Source organism: Pipistrellus kuhlii, unplaced genomic scaffold (assembly GCF_014108245.1).
Source record: "Pipistrellus kuhlii isolate mPipKuh1 unplaced genomic scaffold, mPipKuh1.p scaffold_m20_p_13, whole genome shotgun sequence".
NCBI lineage: Eukaryota > Metazoa > Chordata > Mammalia > Chiroptera > Vespertilionidae > Pipistrellus > Pipistrellus kuhlii.
Window position 1 is genome coordinate 38,161,706 of NW_023425438.1, and position 19,635 is coordinate 38,181,340.

A 19,635-nucleotide genomic window follows, 5' to 3' on the forward strand; every position below is an offset into this window, starting at 1 on the left:
CCAAAAGGTAGAAAAATTCTCTTCCCTCTGGGCTGTCTTCAATAGCCTCTGGTCGCTGCTAAGGCCGAGTGTGCAGCACTGCCTGCGGGAGCTCCCCCCGAGTGGCCCAGGTCCCGAAGTTTCACTTTGGTATCTTTCTCAGTCCCAGAAGTGGCTGCGAGATGTGGAGTCGCTTCCTGTTCATCCAAATATATCTTACCTAGCCATGGCACTGTTCCTAGGATTTCTCTAGGTTTGAGTAAATGTGCTACCTGGCCTTGTCTGCCCCTCTACTCCATATTCTCTTGGTTCCATCTTTTGGTCCCTCAGTCAAGATCCTGAGGTTGAGGGCTCTTGGAGAAATGTCTTAGATCAGTTTTTTTTTGTTTTTTTTTTAACTGTAGTGACTTCTTAACAGTCCGTTGAGGGGGTGGCTGAAGGAGCACCCACCCGGTCTCAAACTCTTTCTGAGGACAAAGTTTGAGTTGGCCAGCACAGATCTACTGGAAAGCAGGTTCTAACTGCCCCTTGTTTGTGCTAGTCCTGAGGTCTGGCCTGCAGCTAGCTGTCATTGGTCCTTGTGGAAGTCATATTGAACCACTGACACTTTTACTGCTTAATATTGGGAAATGATTTTAAATATAGTTTTTTTTTTATTGATTTCAGAGAGAGGAAGGGAAGTGAGAAAAAAAAATCAATGATGAGTGAGATTCATTGATTGGCTGCCTCCTATACCTCCCTACTGGGCATCAAGCCGCAACCCAGGCATGTGCCTTGACTGGGAATCAAACCCTAACCTGGTTCATAGGTTGACGTTCAACTACAGAGACACATCCACCAGGTGTGATTTTTATTTGTTGGTGTGTTTTTTTTGTTTTGTTTTGAAATCCTGAGTCCAACCATTCCCAGTTAGATGGACTCAAAGGTGAAATATGGTATGATCCAGACTTTAGAATCCTGTATCCTCCTATCTTGATAGTCTTTGTATAAACTAATTTTTCCGAATCTCGGATGTTCTAGATGTATAATGAAGATAGGAACAGGGGTATAAGTGCTCATCTACTTATTTGATGCTAGAGCCACACAGTCTAAGTATGAACACCTGTTGGTTTTTCTGATTTTTAATATTTCATACCTGAGTAATCAAATTGGTGGGGCAATCCCATTGGGTAAAATAGGGAAGTTGAAGCCAGCACATGTTGGGCAATTTGGTCTCTCCCTCAGGCTGAAGCCTGATTGGCTGATGAGAGCCTCCTGAGGATGTGGCCAGGCCAGTGAGAGACTGGGCAGTGCCTGCTGCTCTTGCTGTCCTTGTGCTGGAATTGTCCTGTCTCTCCTGGCTGAGTCAGAAATGGCACCCAAGGCTTGCTGTCCACATACAGACATGGAAAGGGAGTGAGCTGTGGCAGGGGCAGTGACCTGCATGGCCTTGCTCCAGTGACGTCTGCAGTCCAGAGACTGGTCTTCTGATGCTTCACCCTGTTGATGCCAATCTGGCCACCCACCTCTTTCCTGCTTCAGTGCACTTCAGCTGCAGAAAGGCTTGGTGACACAGACAACAAATATGGCCACCTACCATTTATTGCCCTGAGGCAGACATTCCAGTTTCACCATCTTTTATTGGATACAAAGCCATAAATTTTCTGATGCCTGTGTGAGTCCTCTTAAATACATACACTCAGGTACATTCAGCAAAGGGCATCATGGGTGACATGGAGCAAAGTGCTGGGATGGTGATGCCTGGTGTGGCAGAGAAGAGGGGCCACTGAAGGCCCCTGGGGACTGGAGGTACAGGCACCACTGAAACAAAATCGGAAAATGCTCTCCACTCCTCTGCCTGATGTGCTTGGGGGGTGGGGGGGTGAGCCACCCTCTCATGGCTCAGGCCCATTGCAGCCTGGCTGTGCAGGGAAGGCAGGGCCTGGGGCTCCATTGTGGAGGTCCCCACCAGCAGTGCCCACGAGCCACACCTACTCATGCCAGCCAGGAGGCAAGCCTGGGTCACCCCTGCCAGGGCAGAGCTGAGTCCGGAAGGCCAAGGCCAAGCCTCCTTGGGGCCATGCCAGTGGTGGCAGGTGAGGCTGGGCCTGCCTGATTGTCAGAGAGGTCTTGGGACTGGCCAGGTTCCCAGGGGTGTGGGGAGGGAATAGGAGCTGGCTGCCTTAGTTGGCCCTGGTATTCTGATTTCTGATCTCCACCCAATTCTACACCTTATTCTCAGGCAAAGGCTGCAGAACACCACACCTGTCCAGGAATAAATACATACACACGATACACAGCAATATATACAGAAATGCAGGCCTGGGACAAGGCTGGGTGAGCAAGCATGGCCAGCAGGGCTAGAGAGAAGTAACACCAGGGTTGACATGCTGGGACAGATCCCATCAGCTGACAGATACCCTCTGAGCACAAGGGCCCTGCACCCGCTCACCATATCTCCCATTATCACCCCAAGTCCAGCAGGAACTGGGTCTTTGGCACCGACAATCACTGTTAAGGTCTTCCATTTAGCGCCTTAAAAGGACTAGGACTTGGGCAGCTCCCCACTTATGGCCCAAAGGACTAGAGGCAGGACCCAAAGACAAAGGATGGAGCCACAGACAGGAAGGAGGCGGCTTTTCTTTTTCTTAGGCAGTTCCTGAGGGGCTGGCTCAAACTCCATTGGACTAGGAATACCTGAGCTGCCTTGGTCCTTCGATGGTCTCAGCTGGCAGTTAAAAGCCATGGTTCTGGGCAGCCTGTGCCTCCCTCTGGGATGCAGACATCTACAGCATCTCCTTTGTTCCCTGCCAGCGCAGAGGAGGCAGCCCAAATAAAGCATGCCCAAACACGCAATCCAAGTGCTCAGAGTCCCCCAGGTGCTCGGTTCAGACTGTATGGCAGGAAGGTGATAGTGGTACCAAGTGGTCCCCACCCATGGGCCCCCTGTACATGCCTGGGCCCCTGGAGTAGGACCTGCCTTGGTTTGCTCTTGAAACCTCCTCTTTTCATCTTGCAGGTGTGAGATAGGGGCGTGGATGGCCCTACACCCGTTCCCCGTCGTCAGCCCCAGCTCTAGGGTTGCCAAAGTGAACAAACGGAGCATTCTCACCAACAAAAGCTCCCCCCTTAGCAGCAGGGCTCACCCCCCTGAAGAGAAACAAAAAATAGCATTGAGCTGGTGTGGGCGGAGGCCTGCAAACGTGCCAGTTCTCAGCCACACACGTCTCCCAGCCCCGGGGCAGGTGTGCAATAGGACACACTATAACACGTTCCTGTTCACGGGGGCCTAGGCACATACAATATAACATATACACCCACACATCCTTCCCTTGGCTGGATTTGGGAAATTTTCTGGGAACAACCAAACCTGTGAGAGGCAAACTTCCTCTCAGCAGGAGGGGGGGTCTTGTTCACTCTGCTGCCTGGTGCTGGTGGTGTGCAGGGCTGTCACACAAATGAGTGAATAAACTACTACTGACGTAAGTCCTTTCATCACCGCCTTTCTCCCACTTCAGTTCACTGCCCGGGCATTGACTTCCTTTCCCAGGGCTGAGGCTGGGCATCCCAGTGGGCACCCACCCAGGGAGAAACTGCCTGGAGCCTGTATACAGGGACAGAGGCTTCCTGGGGCAGAAAAGGACCGGGTAGGGCAGGCTCTGGCCAAGCAGGGCATCCCTTTGTGCTTTGTTCAGGAGCCAGGGAGGAAGCACCTCTGATCCTGGGGTCACGTGGAGCAGGACTTTGGAGGGTGCAATTGGAAGGCAGGACTTGATGCATCCAGGGCAGCCAAGACTAAGTGGGCCTCCACCTCCCTCTAGGCCAGCGGAGTTGTGCTTCTTCCCATGATTCCTGGGGCCAGGGCTGAGGAGGAGTCAATAAAGCCAGCTGCTCTGGAGTGGAGATACCACACTGCCAAAGCTTCGTGCAGGACAGGACAGGGAGTTTACAACATGACACCCTTGGTATTTGGTGTCTTAAAGGGCAGGGCCAGGGAAGAGCCAGGGAAGCAGGGGGCACCGCTAAGTCTGTGGGGCCCAGCTCTGGAGGCCTCACTGCAGGGTAACCCAGGGCTGGGTCTTGATGTTCAAGCTAGGTTGTTGCAGAAAGTTGGGTCCCTGGAAAGAACTGAGAAATTGGAGGAATCCTACCCTAGCCACACCAGCTGCCTAATGGTTAGGGCTGAGAGCCAGTCCCGTGCAGGAGAGAAGAAAACCCTAAGACAAATCTAGGTGAATGGAAGAACTTTCCAAATGAAGGTTGGCAGGACCCACGACCTCAGCCTCTGTGGGAGTTCCGAGGAGGAACGGGGGAGACCTGAGTCTTAGTGCTGGACCTGGTCCTGTGGGGACCATGAATAAGGGTGAGTGAAACCCCACTTGCATCCATTCTGTGGCTTCTAAGCCAAGTGGCTCTGGCTTGGGCCTCAGAACTACTTCCAGGCAGAAAACTCCCAATAGAGCCCTTAGCCCATGTGACCAGATGAGATGGAGGAGGGGGACAAGTCCAATGAGGGTGTTCTTCATTCTTGGCTCGATGGGCCTAGCTTCCTTAAAGGGCTACATCTTTAAGCAAGCTAGCCAGACAAGGAAGCAAACCAAACCAGCCTCCTCCAGCCTCCCCTGCCCCCATAGAGAGGTCAGCCAGTGACTGACTTCCTCCCACACAGCCTTGGGGATCCACAGGCCATCAGAGACCTGCCCAAGCACCTGGATTAACTGCCATTCCTGCTCTCGCCGGTTTGGCGCCATGGATAGAGCATCGGACTGCAGACTGAAGGGTCCAGGCCTCGATTCTGGTCAAGGGCACATGCCTGGGTTGCAGGCTCAACCCCACCCCCAGTAGGGGGCGTGCAGGAGGCAGCCAATCAATGATTCTCTCTCATCATTGATGTTTCTCATTTCCTCTCTGAAATCAATAAAAATACATTTAATAATAAATAAATTTTAAAAAGGCCATTTCTTGAGAAAAAAAAACACCTGCTTCTCACAGGTGACTGGGTTGGGATTGCTGACAGGTATGGAAACATGCACCTTTTAGCTCAGGATTAGCTCCTGGATATGTGGGAAATGTGGTTATTGGGGGAGGGAGGTCTTGTCTATATGAATAGAATTTTTTTTTTTTCTTCCTGGCAATACCCTCCGTTGGGAAAGATGGTTTTCATGTCCTGGGAAGAAAATCCTGGTGAATGTTTTGCCCTTCCAAGCCCACTGCCACTGCCTCACCTTTGGCTGACACTTGCCCAGATTCCTCGGCCCGTGTGTTATTTTTAGAGAGTGTGGACCCAGGCCCAGGTGGGCTGTCTGACAGGGTGCCCCGCAGAGGGCTGGGGCGGAGCAGGGCGAGGAGAAGAGCCCGCCTTACCAAGTCTGACCTGCCTGGGGCCTCGCAGAGGACCCTGACCGGGAGGCTGGGCCTCAAGAATGGAGGCCTGCCAGCGCAGCCAAGGGCCACTGGTGGTTATTGCAGACCCCCGGGGGGAAGACGCCGGGTGCTGGTGGTGACAGCTCCTCGCTGGCTGTGCCCAGAAGGCTGCTCCAGCTGGGGACTGGGGAGGGGCAAGAGGCAGCTTCTGTCTGAGCCCCTGCCCTGAAGAAGTTCCCAAGGTCAGGCCTGCTGTTCTGCTCTCCCAGGAGGGGACAGGAAGCTGTCGACCCCTTCCTGGAAGCCAGAGGTAACGCCAGGCCTCTGAAGGACTAGTCCAAATCAGGGTCCCTCTGGAAGTCCAAAGAGAGTGCCCTGGGTGGGGCTGGCAGGGGCCCTGCCGCCCCTCACCCGGGTTAGCAGCCGCCTTCCACCTTGATGTGCAGGATCTTAGAGAAGCCGGGCCTCCTCCGCAGGGCCTGCGGAGCAAAGCTGGGTTAGTTCTCCTCGGGGCCAGAGCCTCAGGGGCACACAGGTGAGGCTCTCTTCACATCACAGCCCCCCCAAGTCCTCAGCCTCAGCCTCGGGGCATGGGGTCTTGGCTGGCCTCAGAGCCAATTCCTCACCTGGAGTTTAGTCACCATGTCTTCAAACAGCTTCTGGGCCTCGGGACTGCTGGGCTCTTTGAAATAATCAGCGATCCCAATCTGGACCACAATGGACTTGAGGTTCCGGCAAATGCCTGGGGAAAGGGCGGGTAAGATGAGAGCTCGAGTTTGGCCGGGCTGCCTCCTCTCCCATCACTAATGAAATCAGAACCTGCTGAGGGGCAATCAAATGCCAGGCCCTGGGATCATAACCGGGAGAGCAGACCCACGCTGCCCGGAGGCTCCACCGGGCCGTCGGAGAAGGCGGAAGGTGGCGTCAGAGCAATGGCTGCGGTGCACTCTGGGGGGGTGAGTGGCACCAGCTGTGCAGGAGCTCTGGAGCTGCCCTGGCAGAGGGACAGGCGAGCTGTGGCCTGGGCACTGGGGAGTGAGTTACAAAGACAGAGGACGGAAGTGAGGCCGATGGGTCTCGGCTGGAGCCCAGAGGAGGGGAGACAGGGAGCAAACAAGTTGGGAGCTTCAAGGGGACTGGGTGATGCCATGAGGTCAGGAGAGAAGGAGCAAGAAGGCCAGGAGGCTGAGGGGGTCCTGAAGGCCATGATTTTGAAGGCTGAGCCGTTAGCTGGTGGTCAGTCCCAGACAAGGCCATGAAGCTGAAGGGGAGGGGGGAAAAGGACCCTGGAAATAATAAGGTCAGAGAACCTTGGTGCTCTCAGGACCTGAGGGTCAAACGGTTTTGGATGATGGCCTCACTTTTGGGTGTGAGCAGCCCAAACTGGGCTCCCATGTCCTCTATGAAGGTGGAGGAATGACCGGAGATGGAGTGGATAGCTGGAGGGAGTGGGGCCAGAGGAGGCATGACTTGGAATCTATACCAGGGAAAGGAGCCTGCCTTCTGAACTATCCCTGGAGGCTCACACACATCATCTCATTTAATCCTCTCATTCATTCTAGAAAATCGGCTTAGAAGATAGGGTACAGAACTCAGAGATGTAGAGTAACCCGAGACCCAGGTCAGTCAAGCCCCAGAACCTATGCTCTTAACCCGCCTGCTCTCCTGCCTCTGCCCTTGGCTGGAGACTCCCAAGGGGGCCGATGCTGCTGCATAGCTCCTGTCCCAATGCGGAGAGAGATTAGGGAAATAGATGTAGTTGAGCGGGACTATTTGGGCCACACGCTGTAAGGCCTTGAATGCCACGCCAGCCTCAGAAGGCACTGGTGGCAAAGCCAGGGCTAGAGCCCTGGTCAGTCTGACCCCAGCTCTGGTGCTTGCTGCCCGGGAGTGACAGGGAGCTGGTTATGCTACTCGCTGGCAAGGCATGGCACGAGGTGACACTGTGCCCCGCCCCGCATTTCCCATCGCTCACTGTTGAAATGCAGCAGGGCTTTGGGAGTGACGGGGGTGGCCGTGAGCACCAGCATCTCCAGTCCTTTCAGGCCTTCCCGGCAGACCTCGGCCGCCACCTCCTGGGTGATCTCCGACACGTGGTCCAGCTCCAGGACTTGCAGCCTCATGCAGTTTCTTGCTAGGAAGAGGAAGAGGGCAGGTGCTGCTGACCAACTCTCCAGGTTACCTCCTGCGCGCCTGAGGCTCCTGCTATCACCCAGGCTGCAGCCCAGAGCCTGCATCGCATGCGGCATCCCACTAACCCCCACCCTAGCCCCAAGGAAAACTTACCGAGTGATGCCAGGCCCTGCACCCCACAGCCGGCACCCCCAACCCCCAGGGCCCTGAGGTGGGGCCAACAGCGACCGATCATCTGCAGGCAACGATTACTGAAGCGCAAGGGCTGCTGGCTGGAGAAGGGAGGGAGGGGGTCAGTCAGGAAAGCCTCTGGTGAAATGACACCCCAAGCCTCCTCCTCCTCAGTGCTCACCTTCAGGCTTTGGGCAGGGACCCCACCAATCACCCCAGCTGCTAAAGTCAGAAACCTGGGATTATTCCTGACTCCCCCTCCCTCATCTCCTGCCAAGACCCATGGATTCTGGTTCCTGAGTAAGACTTCAACCTACAGTTCAGACCAGATCAATGTTCATCTGGATTGTGACTCGACTGCCCGCCGCTGAGGGTAAGCCGGTCATTCCTACATTCCCTCACTCAGTCATTCAACAAATGGTTTTAAGTATCTACTTAAAACAGCCACAAACAACTGAGCTAGGCCTGGGGAATGCAGTGGGACAATACGGACATAGTCCCTGTCCTGAAGGAGCAGACAGTGGGGTGAAGAGGGGCACAAAGAATTGTTACCTGTCTGATGTAACCCCATTTTTTAAGATCTAAAACCCCCAATTGCTTCCCAGCCCTTTCTAGATTTAAAAAAAAAATGCAAACATCTAAGCCCCTTTGGCAAGGCCTTCCTGACCTGTCCCCTCCCTGACTCTGCACACTCACTGTTCGGCTCTGCCCACCACTCCCACCAAACTGGCTGTTTCCCTGCACACTGCATCCCCCAGCACCACAGATGGGGAATGCACATGTCTGCCCCTGCCCGGAGAACCGTGAGTCTTGAGGAGACTGAAATATAGAGAAGCTGTTGCAAAGTGGACTACAGCAGGGTGGGGACAAGGTGCAGGAGGAACGAAGGCAGGAGAGCAGAGACAAATTCTCCCAGGATGTGAGTGAGGGGACACTGGAGGGCTTGGGAGGAGATGCCACGTGAAGAGGGGGCTTGGAGGTCAAGGTGCAGGGAGCAGAAAAGCCTGACATGTTCGAGGAGCTCCCAGGAGAGCCATGAGTGACCCCACCCTGGACTCACCAGCACCAGCTCTTTTGTACGTTTATAAACAGACCACCCTGAACTGCCTTTCACGTGCCAATCCAACCTCCCTATGCTCACACCTCCCTCACTGTGGGCCCTGCAGGCTTCATGGACACATCTCATCCGAGCCAGCAACAGTCCGAATGAGGTCAACCGATCCTAATATCACCTCTACTTTGCAGGTTGAGCAACTGAAGCACAACTGGGTTGCCCAAAGTCATACTCGAGTACCCAGGACATGATGTGAAGTAAGCCTTGCTCCTAACACCTAAACACACAGGTTGAGGAAGGTGAAATCTGGTCTCCCAAGACAGACGATCGAGTGGCCCTAGACCTGCTCAGTCCTCAGCCCCAAACCCCACCCAACTCTGTCCCCTCCTCACCCAGCCAGGGCTCACCAGGGGTGAAGCGGCGCCACCTGGAGGGAGACTATCTCTCTGCAGCCAGCACCCAGGGCCCAAATGACCTCGTGGCCAACAGGATCGGTGGCGCTCCTGTGGAAAAGACAAAGCTGGGGCCTCCCACGCTCCCCAGCGGCCTCTGCCCCCTTCCCTGGGTCTCTGCCCGAGAGCCCGGGGAGAAGGGTACACAGGGCAGAGCCAGGGGACCCTCTTGGGGATGCTCCCGGCGGGATGGACCCACCTGTAGGTGACGGCCTGCAGAGCGCGGCAGTAGCAGCTGGCCAGCCAGAGCGAGCGGTCGGTGAGGATGTTGGGGCAGTGGGAGATGCGCAGGATCAGCAGGTTGCCGCCCGCCGCCTTCAGCAGGGACTCCAGCCCTGCTTCCAGACAGCCCCTGGGGATGGCCAAGAGGTCAGAGAGAGGCCTGTGGCCACCTCCTGCTCTGAGAAGCGTCTCCACGTAATCCTAGGTCTGCGGCCCAGGAGCACCCTCCCCCCCACACTCCCCCATACCCCGGCCTCACCGGGTGCTCCGGGCATACTCCTCCTTGCTCTCCTTCTTGCCCCGCTGCCGGGGCTTCAGGTTCTGCAGGGTCAGCGAGTGGGCCTGGGTGCACCACTGAGCCAGGATCGCCAAGAACTGCAGGGAGAGAGGCGTGACCCGGGGGTGAGGAGTCTGAACTTGGTTGGCTGGAGGTGGACCAGCCCCAGGATAGAAGCTCCATGGGAGCATTTTAGGAAACCAGGCAAGAGGTGGGGTCTTGTGAGGATGGCAAGAACCAAACCTAGAGGGACCAGATGCTGGGAAAGGAGGAATGTGTGTGTGTGTGTGTGCGTGTGCACGTGCGTGCGCGTGAGTTCACAGCAGGGATGAGGGGAGGGCAGGGACGTGGGCAGGACCAGGTAGGCACCTTGGAGCAGACCCGGGCGTTCTCGAGCAGCACTCGCGTCCACACGGCAGGGTGGCGGGCCACAAAGCGCCAGTCGCGGCAGACCTCGGCGGCGTGCAGGAGCGTGCGGGTGTCCAGGTAGGTGAAGATGCAGAACAGGGCGGCTCGCATCTTGAGGATCTCTGGGCTGATGACCTCGTTGGAACGCGAGGGGCTGCCCCGCTCTGCTCGCCGACCCCGCCCACTGCCTCCCTCAGAGCGGGCTGCACAATACCGAAGGGTCAAAGGTGAGTATGGAGGGTCAAAGGCCAGCGGGGGGATGTGGGTGTGGAGCTAGGGTAGGGTAGGAGCTGTAGAAGGCATGGGCATGGGGGACCCATGTGCCTTGGGAGGAAGACAAGGGCCTCTGCATTCCTCTCTTCTGCATCACCCCACCCCTAATTTCGCAAATTAGGAAAGATAGACTGTCCCCAAGTAAGTTATTTTTATTTTTTAAAAATATAGATTTTATTGAATTTTTTTTTTTTTAATATATAGAGAGGAAGAGAGAGGGGATAGTGAGTTAGAAACATTGATGAGAGAAAATCATCAGCTGCCTCTTGCACACCCCCTACTGGAGGTGTGCCTGCAACCAAGGTACATGCCCTTGACCAGAATCGAACCTGGGATCTTTCAGTCCACAGGCCAAAGCCCTATCCACTGAGCCAAACCGGTTTTGGCTCAAGTAAGTTATTTTTAAGATAATATGTCTAATATGTCATCGCATAGTCTGAACTCACTCCCGAGATGAGGCAACTGAATCCCTTTTGGAGAAGGAAAGGGTTTGGAAGGTCAGGGTGTGGATGGATAGAAACGGGGCCTCTGGGCACAGAGGCAGGGGCAGTCACAGCGGCAGTCAAACACCGTGACCGGAGCCCTCTCACCTCCTGGCCCTCACCCATCGGCCTATGGGCATGGCCTTGGGGAGGCACCCTTCCTCCAGCTGCTCCGGGGGCCACAGAGTCCGGAGTCAGCACCTAGCTACCCAAGTGCCTGCAGGGCGCTGTGTGGGAGTGCTGTTCTCATTGTGGGGAGTCTGGGCCAGGGAAAAGGGGGTGCAGGAGCCCAGGAGAGGTGCTGCCTCGGCCTGTGTCCCCTGAGAGGGCCCGCACCGCCGTGGGAAAGCCCGGCCTCTGCCCACCCCGCTGGGACTCACCTGAGAGCCGGCAGCTGCTTACTGGCCCTGCCGCGGCAGGCCCGGCTCTGGGCGTGTCCGCGGGGCCCTCGGCCTCTGACTCGGTGGTTCGGGAGCCCACGTCCGAAATGTCACCCTCCTCGCCCTCCGTGCTGTGCCGGCGGGGCCTGCGCTGCCAGTTCTGGATGGCCTGGCGCCGCAGGCCTGCGCTCCGAGGGGCCTGAGCCCGCTCCGAGCCGCCATTGGCAGCCTGGGCCCGCGTGCCCACGCCCCCAGGGGTACTGTCCTCCGGGGCCCCTTCTTCTGCCCGGGGCATCTCCAGACTGTCACTGTCATAGCAGCCTGAGCTCTGGGATGCGGCTGGGACACGGCTGGAGGCCCTACGGGGGGTGGAGCAGATGGTAAGGAGCAGGGAGAGGCACCGGGCCTGTCCACACTCCCCGTCTCACCCCTAACCCTGGCCAAGGGCAACCCGCCCGCCCCACGTTCCAAGAGCCCCTTCTGAGTGAGGAAAGGCAGACGGACAGAGGGGACCCAAGGAGGACGGGGAGAGGGGAGACTAGCCCCCAGACAGGTCAGCATCCAGGGGGCCGGGGTGCGGATGGGCTGCGTTGGGGGAGGGAGGTGGGCCCGAGGCTTACCCTGTGCTGGGAGAGGAGCCATGCCGGGACACCGCGTATGTGCTAGGCATGGCCATCCCCACGTGGTGTTCTCGCTGTGGGCCCCAGAGCAGGAGGGAAGGGAAGGAGGGCAGAGGAGGCAAGAGGATGAGAAGGAGCAGGGTAAAACAGGGTGCAAGATGGAGAGGAGAGGAGAGAGAAGAAGGAGAAAAGTTGGGAAAGATGGACAAATATAGACAGACAGACAGCCAAGAGGCAGGCTCACCAGCCCCCTCCGCACACCCACCCCACACCCGGGGCCCAGCTTGTGACTCCTGGGCTCTCACTGGCAGGGAGGGGCCTCTGAATCACACCTCACGACAGCCCAGGGGCCTTCGCTTCTGACACCTCAGAGGGGCTCCTCTATTTCTTTTTCTTTTCTTTTCTTTTTTTAATATATTTTATTGATTCTTTAGAGTAGGGGTGTCGAACTCAATCAGAGAAGGGGCCAAAATCTAAAATCCAGCCTAAATCGCAGGCCGAATGGTTTACTGAACAGTCATAAACTGTCATTGTGATGGAAACGCAGCGGAGTGCAGTGATGACAGCACGGTGCGGGCCGCATTGCAAGGCCTGGCGGGACGGATTTGGCCCGCGGGCCTTGTGTTTGACACATGTGCTTTAGAGAGAAAGGGAGAGGGACAGAGAGCTAGAAACATCAATGATGAGAGAAACATCAACCAGCTGTCTCTTGCACAACCCCCACTGGGGATGTGCCTGCAACCAATGCACATGCTCTTGACCAGAATCGAACCTGGGACCCTTCAATCCTCAGACCTACCCTCTATCCACTGAGCCAAACTGGTTTTGGCTCCCCTATTCCTGGACCCCCTACTTCAGGCCTTCAGCCTGCTCGTGGGGAAGAGTCAAAGAGGGAGCATCGCAGGGGCGATGTCAGGCCACGGGTGAGGGGAGTCTGTGGAAGTCAGGTGTGCAGGTGGAGGAGGGGAGGGAGGTGGGCACTCACCACTCTGCCAGGGCCCCGGGGCCCGGGCCCGGCTCCGCGGCCCAGGCTGGCGCTCGGGGTGCTGCCGCAGCTGCTGCTGATGACCTGCAGCTGCCGCTCGGCGCGGTCCGCCCGCTCCAGGAGCTCCTCGATGAACTGCTGCAGCCGCAGCTTGGCGCTGGCCTCCCGGGCCGCAGTCTCCTTCAGGAACTGGTCGATCTGCACCACCTCCCTGGGCCCGGAGCAGCCTCTTACCCCGGTGCCTCCCTGTCTGCCCACCCACCCTCTAGAGGAGGCCCTGGCCCGTGGGGGAGCGACATGGGGCACAGCTGCCCCCGGCGTCTGCTCATGTCACGTGGAAACACATAGAACAGGCCCAGGCACACTGCCCCACACAATGGCACACATGGGAATGCCAGCATATGTGCTGAGTTACACACTCACACCCCACTCACCCAGCCCCACACAACTGGACATCCCTGTTCCCCAGGCATACTCAGTCACACACGGCCACCCCCTGCCTCCAGACACACACAGTCACACAGCCAAGTATGCAAAGTTCAATACATAGCCCCACACTCAAATGTATGTGTACATGGTCGTTCGCAGGCACACAGTCTGAGAAAGGCACAGTCTCACCAACACATTCAAACATCCATACCCCCCTCCCTACCACACACACATTTTTCAGAAACCTTCTCAGACGCAGAAGCATACTTCCAATGGCACTACCACCCTCCAGGAGTTGCATGGACACACAGCACACTTAAGGGTCACAAGAGTATTTTCTCCCAATTGCATTCACAGTTGTTCATGCATCCACTCAACATTGACTGAGCACCTTCTTGGTTCTAGGTATTGGGGACACAGCAGTGAATAAGCAGAGAAACATTCCTGCCACCACAGAGCTTGTATCCACTATGGGGACAGATGCATAACATCTACATATTTTGTAATTCTACACTTAAAGACGACAAAGACTGAGGAGGAGCAAAGCGATAGAAGGAGATCCCAGGCGAGTGCCCTGGAAGCCAAGGGAAGAATGTCTCACCGGCCGGCCTGGCTCAGGGGTTGAGCACCGGTCTATGAACCAGGAGGTCACGGTTCAGTTCCCGGTCAGGACACATGTCCAGGTTGCGGGTTTGATCCCACTGAGGGGCATTGCAGGAGGCAGCTAGTCAATGATTCTCTCATTACTGATGTTTCTCTCTCTCCCTTTCCTTTCCTCTCTGAAATCAATTATATATATATAAATATAAAGAATGTGTTTCAAGATCAGCTGTGCCAAATGCTGCTGATAGGCCAAGTAAGATGATGGTTTGGCCCTGGCAACATGAAGATCGTCAGTGACAAGAAGAGTGTGGAGATTGACACCCAATCAGATTGGGTTCAAAAGAGAACATAGAGAAAGAAGTCGAAGACAAGGAGGATAAGCAGTACTCTGAAGAGTTGTTCTGCGAGAAGGCGAGAGAAGGGGCAGCTCCAGGGGGAGGAGGGCTGTGGCAGGGGGCAGAAACACGCGTGTTGGCGTGCTTTCAGGAACCATACAGTGGACAGGGGAAATCTCTTGAGGGCAGTGGGAGAGGGGAATTCGGCTGTGTCTCTGAGTGTGCAAAAGGAAGAGGACCTGTGCCATAATGCGGGCGGGCAGGAGCTGGCTTTGGCTAGGTCCACCGTGGTCGGCAAACTCATTAGTCCACAGAGCCAAATATCGACAGTACGATTGAAATTTCTTTTGAGAGCCAATTTTTTTTAAACTTAAACTATATAGGCAGGTACACTGTTATAACTTAGAGTATTCCTTCAATCGCATTCTAGGTGGGGGCCTGCACGGGGTATTTTGTGGAAGAGCCACACTCAAGGGTCCAAAGAGCCCCATGTGGCTCGCGAGCCGCGGTTTGCCGACCACTGGGCTAGGAGACTAGAGAAGGAAGAGAAACACAGTCTTCACTGGCACACAGGGTCATACAGCCATGGACTCACAGTCCTAAACACAGTCATCACACTGTTGGCCCCACGTGCACCATCGTTCCAGGCTCATGGCCTCACACACAGACACCCTCGTCGCCACACCCACGGGGGCGGCGGTAGCACCGCGACACTCACTGCTGCTTGCGGCTCAGCTCCTGCTCCTTGTGCACCAGGTCCTGCTTGAGCGAGGCCAGCAGCTCCACGCTCACGTCCACCTGGCGCGACAGCTCGGACGCGCGCTCCTCCAGCTCCTCCTTCTCGCGCCCCAGCCGCGCGCTCTCCTGCCGCGCCGTCTCCAGCTCGGCGGCCTTGCGCTCCAGCTCGGCCTGCAGGCGGCCCACCTGCCCCGCGATCTTCTGCTCCACCTCCTCGCTCAGCCGCTCCAGCCGCCGGTCCACCTCCAGCTTCTCCAGCGCGCGGATCTTGAGGCGCGCCAGGCCCTCCTCGTAGGCCACGTCGGCGGGCGAGGGGGAAGCGGGCGAGGCGGTGGCGGGCCCGGGGCAGGGGCTGGCGGGGCCGGGCGGCGGCGTGGAGCACGCGGAGGAGGCCACGGACTTGCGGGCGAACAGCTCCCCGAGCGGGATCTCGATCTCGCGCAGCGCGTAGCGGGCGGCGGCGGCGGCGGGCACCAGGCCGGGCTCCGCCAGCTCCTCGCAGGGCAGGCCGGCGGGCACCAGGTCGCCGGGGAAGTGGGCGAGGGGCGCGTGGTGCAGGTGGTGGTGCAGCAGCGGGGCCGTGGCGGGCGCCTGCTCCTTGCCCTGGAAGGACGTGCTCTCGAACACCTCGCGCCGGGCGCCGGGCACGGCCAGCAGGGCGGCGGGCTCGGGCGCCAGCGGGAAGCCCGAGGCCGCGGCCGCCGCCGCCGCCGCGCCCTCACAGATGCTGTTGGTCTTGGAGAGGATGTACAGGGTCTCGTACGTGTGGCTGTACTCCAGGTGCGCGCGCAGGGACGACAGGCTCCGGAAGCGCTTGTGCTCCCCGCAGCGGGGGCAGCGGTACGGCAGGTCCAGCGAGGCCATGGCCCCGCCGCCGCCGCCCCCGCCCCCGCGGCCTCCGGGCTCCACCGCGGCCGCCCCGCCGGTCAGCCGGGGGCGCTCATGGGGGGCCGCGGGCGAGCCCCCCTGCGGGGTCGGGAAGGCTCCCGCGGTCAGGGGTGAGGAGGCTAGAAGAGAGGGAGTCAGTCTTAGGAAGGGTATCCATCCCTGTTCCCCTTCCTCACACCCCATACCCATGCCCGGGAGGAAACTGACTTTCCCAGGACATCATGTGCCCAGAGAGAGGGGCGAGGGGAGACCCGTGGCCTGACCTCCCAGAGGGGGCTGGCTTGCTGTGGTACCTGTGCAAGGGCCTGTGCATGTGTGAGAGTGAAAAAGAATAAGAATTATTTAAGAAAGGGGGGAAAAAAAAAAGGCATTTTTTGCGAGGTCGGTATGGCTCAGTGGGTTGAGCAGCGTCCCATGGACCAAGAGGTCCCAGGGTTTGATTCCTGGTCAGGGCACATGCCAGGGTTGACGGCTAGATCCTCAGTGTAGGGTGTACAGGAGCCAGTCATCAGAAGTGTCTCTCATTGACATTTCTCTCTCTCCCTCTGAAATCAATAATATATATATATATATATATATATATATATATATATATATATATTTTTTTTTTTTTTTTTTTAAAGACATTCGTTTTATTTATAATAGTCCAATCTGGATATAACCCAAGTACCCATCACCAATAGAATGAATAAACTGTGGTATAGTCATATATTCATAATGGAATAATAACCCAGCAGTAAGAAAAGGAGCCATTGGTACATGCAACAACGTGGATGAAAGAAGCCAGACCAGAGTGCAGGACTATAGGAGTCAATATTTGTGGAGTTTAAGAACAGACTAAATTGAAGATGACAAAGTCAGAATGGAGGTTACCCCTAGGGGTCTCTAGGGACTGGGAAGGGGAAAGAGGGAACCTTGTGTGATACAGGTGTATACATATGTAAACAATCAGCTGTACTGGTACACTTGAGATTTGTGCACTGTATGTACTTGACTGGATGCATGTTACATCTCAAAAAAAATTCTTAAAAGATATGCTTGTTTCCATGTCATGTGAACCACACCCATAAGACAGGCTGGACAACTGGTACCATGATGCAGTGACCAAGATGTCACCTCACCTGACAATACTCCTCTGTGTGACTGTTTGTTCCTGCCCTTACTTCTATACCCTGTTCTCCAATCCCCGCCACTCCAGGCACCTAGTCCTTTCCTCGGATTTCATTGCCACGTTGGTCTCCAATAAGTGGCCTTGCCTGCCCTTTCCTCCAGGGGTCATGATATTTGTCCTCCCCAGACCTCTTCTGGCACAAGCTGCCACCCTTCCTGGAATCCCAGCCCTGGTCACCCTCAACTCCCACTGTGCATCCCCCTATCACCTCTGGCTTCTGGTCTCCCCTCCCCTGCCTCCTGGGATCTCTCCCCCATTCCTCACTGCCTTCTTCAAACAGCCTGCAATCCGGTTCCAACCACCCTCTGATGTCACATGCTCCACCAGATCACAGCCCACCTGCTAGCCAGGCAATTCAATTGTCATCAGATACCTTCACCTGCTTGACCCCTGGGCTGATCCTCCTGACCCCTCAGTCTTTATGGGTGACAATTCAGGTGCCTAGTTTGGATCTCTGACCTCCTCTTCTCCCTGCTTTCCTAATCTTCTTGCCGCCCCCCCACCCCCCATGGAAGGTCTTCATGCCCCCTGTGCCTCCATCTTCTCCCCTGGCAGTCAGATGCCCTCCCAAGAGTTAACTCACACAGTAAACCCATTAAGTCTCAGCTCTGCCTCTCCATCCTGACCTGTTCTTGAGTCCCATGTGCTCTGGCATTTCCACATGGATGTATGTGTGTGTAATGTCTGTTCCCTTGCAGCCCAGCACCCTGTTCTCCTCAGGAGAAGAGCACCCTGCTTTGGCCTTGGGGAACCATCGTTCCTTTCCCATTTTCTCAGTCCGTGTGGTCTGGGTGGGGGTTGGTGGCCCATCCCTGGCTTCAGGGGTAAGAATGTGATATAGGCCTGGTCGACCAGAGGCTTGGGATGAGTGAGCACATATCGCCCAAGTTGAATCAATGAGTATCTTCTCGTTGAGTTAATGAGTTATTTCTCCAGAACTTCTTTGGAACTACTGGAGGGAAGCATCCCTTGGGGCTCAGGTTTCTAAGATGATGAGGCCATCTTTGGGAGGAACCACCTGGGAATGAAGCCAACATACAGAAGCAGAACTGACCCCAGCTGGCAGGGCTCCCTGGCTGAGCACTGACCTATAAACAAGGAGGTCATGGTTTGATTCCCTGGTTTCAGGCATGTGCAGGAGACAGCCAATCAATGATTCTCTCTCAGCATTGTTGTTTCTATCTCTATCTCCCTCTTTCTTCCTTTCTGAAATCCAAGAAGAAAGAGGAAGGAGGAGCAGGAAGAGGGAGGAAGAAGAAGAGGGATAAAGAAAGATTCCTCACAGACACTGTTTAAGCCAGCTGGACATGAGTCTGTTACCTGCACCAGGAAAAAGTCCTCCAGACATTAGAATCAGGAATGGAATTTTTAAAAGTAACAGACCCTAAGAAGGAATTAGCTGAACTGGGGGGAGTACACAGTACTGATCCTCCACTGAGAAGTGGGGAACCCTGCTACACAGCAGCAGAGCAGTTGACTAAGCTCTCCTGCTGCTTCTGAAGCTCAGACAATGTTCCCACCAAGGCTGGAACTTCAGGGGACTTGTAGGAAAAGGTCACCGCCTTGGGGTGTGGCCTCAGTTCGGTCCAATAAGAAAGACACTCTCTGGCCCATCTGAGGGCAGAGGAAGAAAATGCTGCTCTGCCCAGAGAGGCCCTTTCTGCCTGAGGCCAGTCATCCAATATGGCTGAGAGTCAGATAATTAAGAGCCAGTTCTCTGCTTCTAGCTAAAGTCAGCTCAGGCAGAGACAGGGAGGCTGGAAACACAGAGGGAGACACGCCTGGGGCCTGTCAGGCTCTTCACTCCCCAGACCCTCCTGCAACCCTTCTGCTGTGCCCTCCCAGCTCCACAGAAGCAACCACTGCGTTCATTATAAGCAGCCTCCGCCGGGATGCAGTTGGAGTGGGAAGGGGCAAATGAACTGTGCCTCCCTCCAGACAGTGGGGATTTGAACTGCCCTGTGGTAAAGGCCTACATAGAGGCCACAGAACGATGGACTCCTGGGATGCGCAGAGTATCAAGGCCTGTTGCTAAGAGACAACCCCTCCTGCTTCCCAACACCATCACCAGGGACTCCATTCAAGAATTATAACTTCAGTGAAGTCTCTAGTTTGGTTAATAGCCCTGGGGATGACTGAATGCAAATCAACTGAAAGCTTCCTAATGATTAAGGGAATTGTATTGCCAGGAAAAAAAAACACACACAACAACAACAAAAAGAAAACCCACAAACCTGGAAAACAAAGGCTAGGGAATACTTAGCTCCTACCGTTCCCCATCCACCAAACCCACACCAATGGGAGGGGACTCCTCCGTGGCCAAGAGCACAAATGACAAGGGTCGCTGTCTGAAACAGCAGGACCAGAGCAGCCAATACAGGGCCCTTGCCAAGGCCGAGCGTGTGGAACATGCTATGGACTTGTGACCACTGAGTTGTTTTTCCTCATCTCCCCTCGTCCGCTGGGAGAGTGTTTGTTCTTTCAGTTGCCCGATTTTTCCTCCATCATTGTAACCTGGCCATACATTGAAAGACCATAAAGGGCCAGCTAGCTCAGTACCTTGCCAGACAGCTCACCAAGGTCTTAAAGTGGGCCTGAATGTGGTAACTCAGTAAGAAGTTGGAATGGCCGAAACCGGTTTGGCTCAGTGGACAGAGCGTCGGCCCGCGGACTGAAAGGTCCCAGGTTCGAT

At 55.9% G+C, this 19,635-nt stretch overlaps 1 protein-coding gene and 1 long non-coding RNA gene across 2 annotated transcripts; one reads left to right on the forward strand and one right to left on the reverse strand.

Annotated features, from left to right (window-relative positions):
• Window positions 1–4,814: 4,814 nt before the first annotated feature.
• FBXO41 (F-box protein 41) lies at window positions 4,815–15,748 on the reverse strand. Its single transcript, XM_036435717.2, has 12 exons — window positions 14,865–15,748; window positions 12,780–12,990; window positions 11,795–11,868; window positions 11,175–11,533; window positions 10,001–10,242; window positions 9,614–9,729; window positions 9,332–9,484; window positions 9,088–9,183; window positions 7,609–7,727; window positions 7,298–7,456; window positions 5,949–6,064; window positions 4,815–5,801 (listed from the first exon to the last, which is right to left on the reverse strand). Exons 1-12 carry the CDS (start codon window positions 15,746–15,748, stop codon window positions 5,739–5,741), a joined length of 2,592 nt encoding a protein of 863 aa, XP_036291610.1. The 3' UTR covers window positions 4,815–5,738.
• Window positions 15,057–19,132, forward strand: LOC118717537. Its single transcript, XR_004987521.2, has 2 exons — window positions 15,057–15,175; window positions 18,162–19,132. It is a non-coding gene; the product is annotated as an uncharacterized LOC118717537 (long non-coding RNA).
• Window positions 19,133–19,635: the final 503 nt, after the last annotated feature.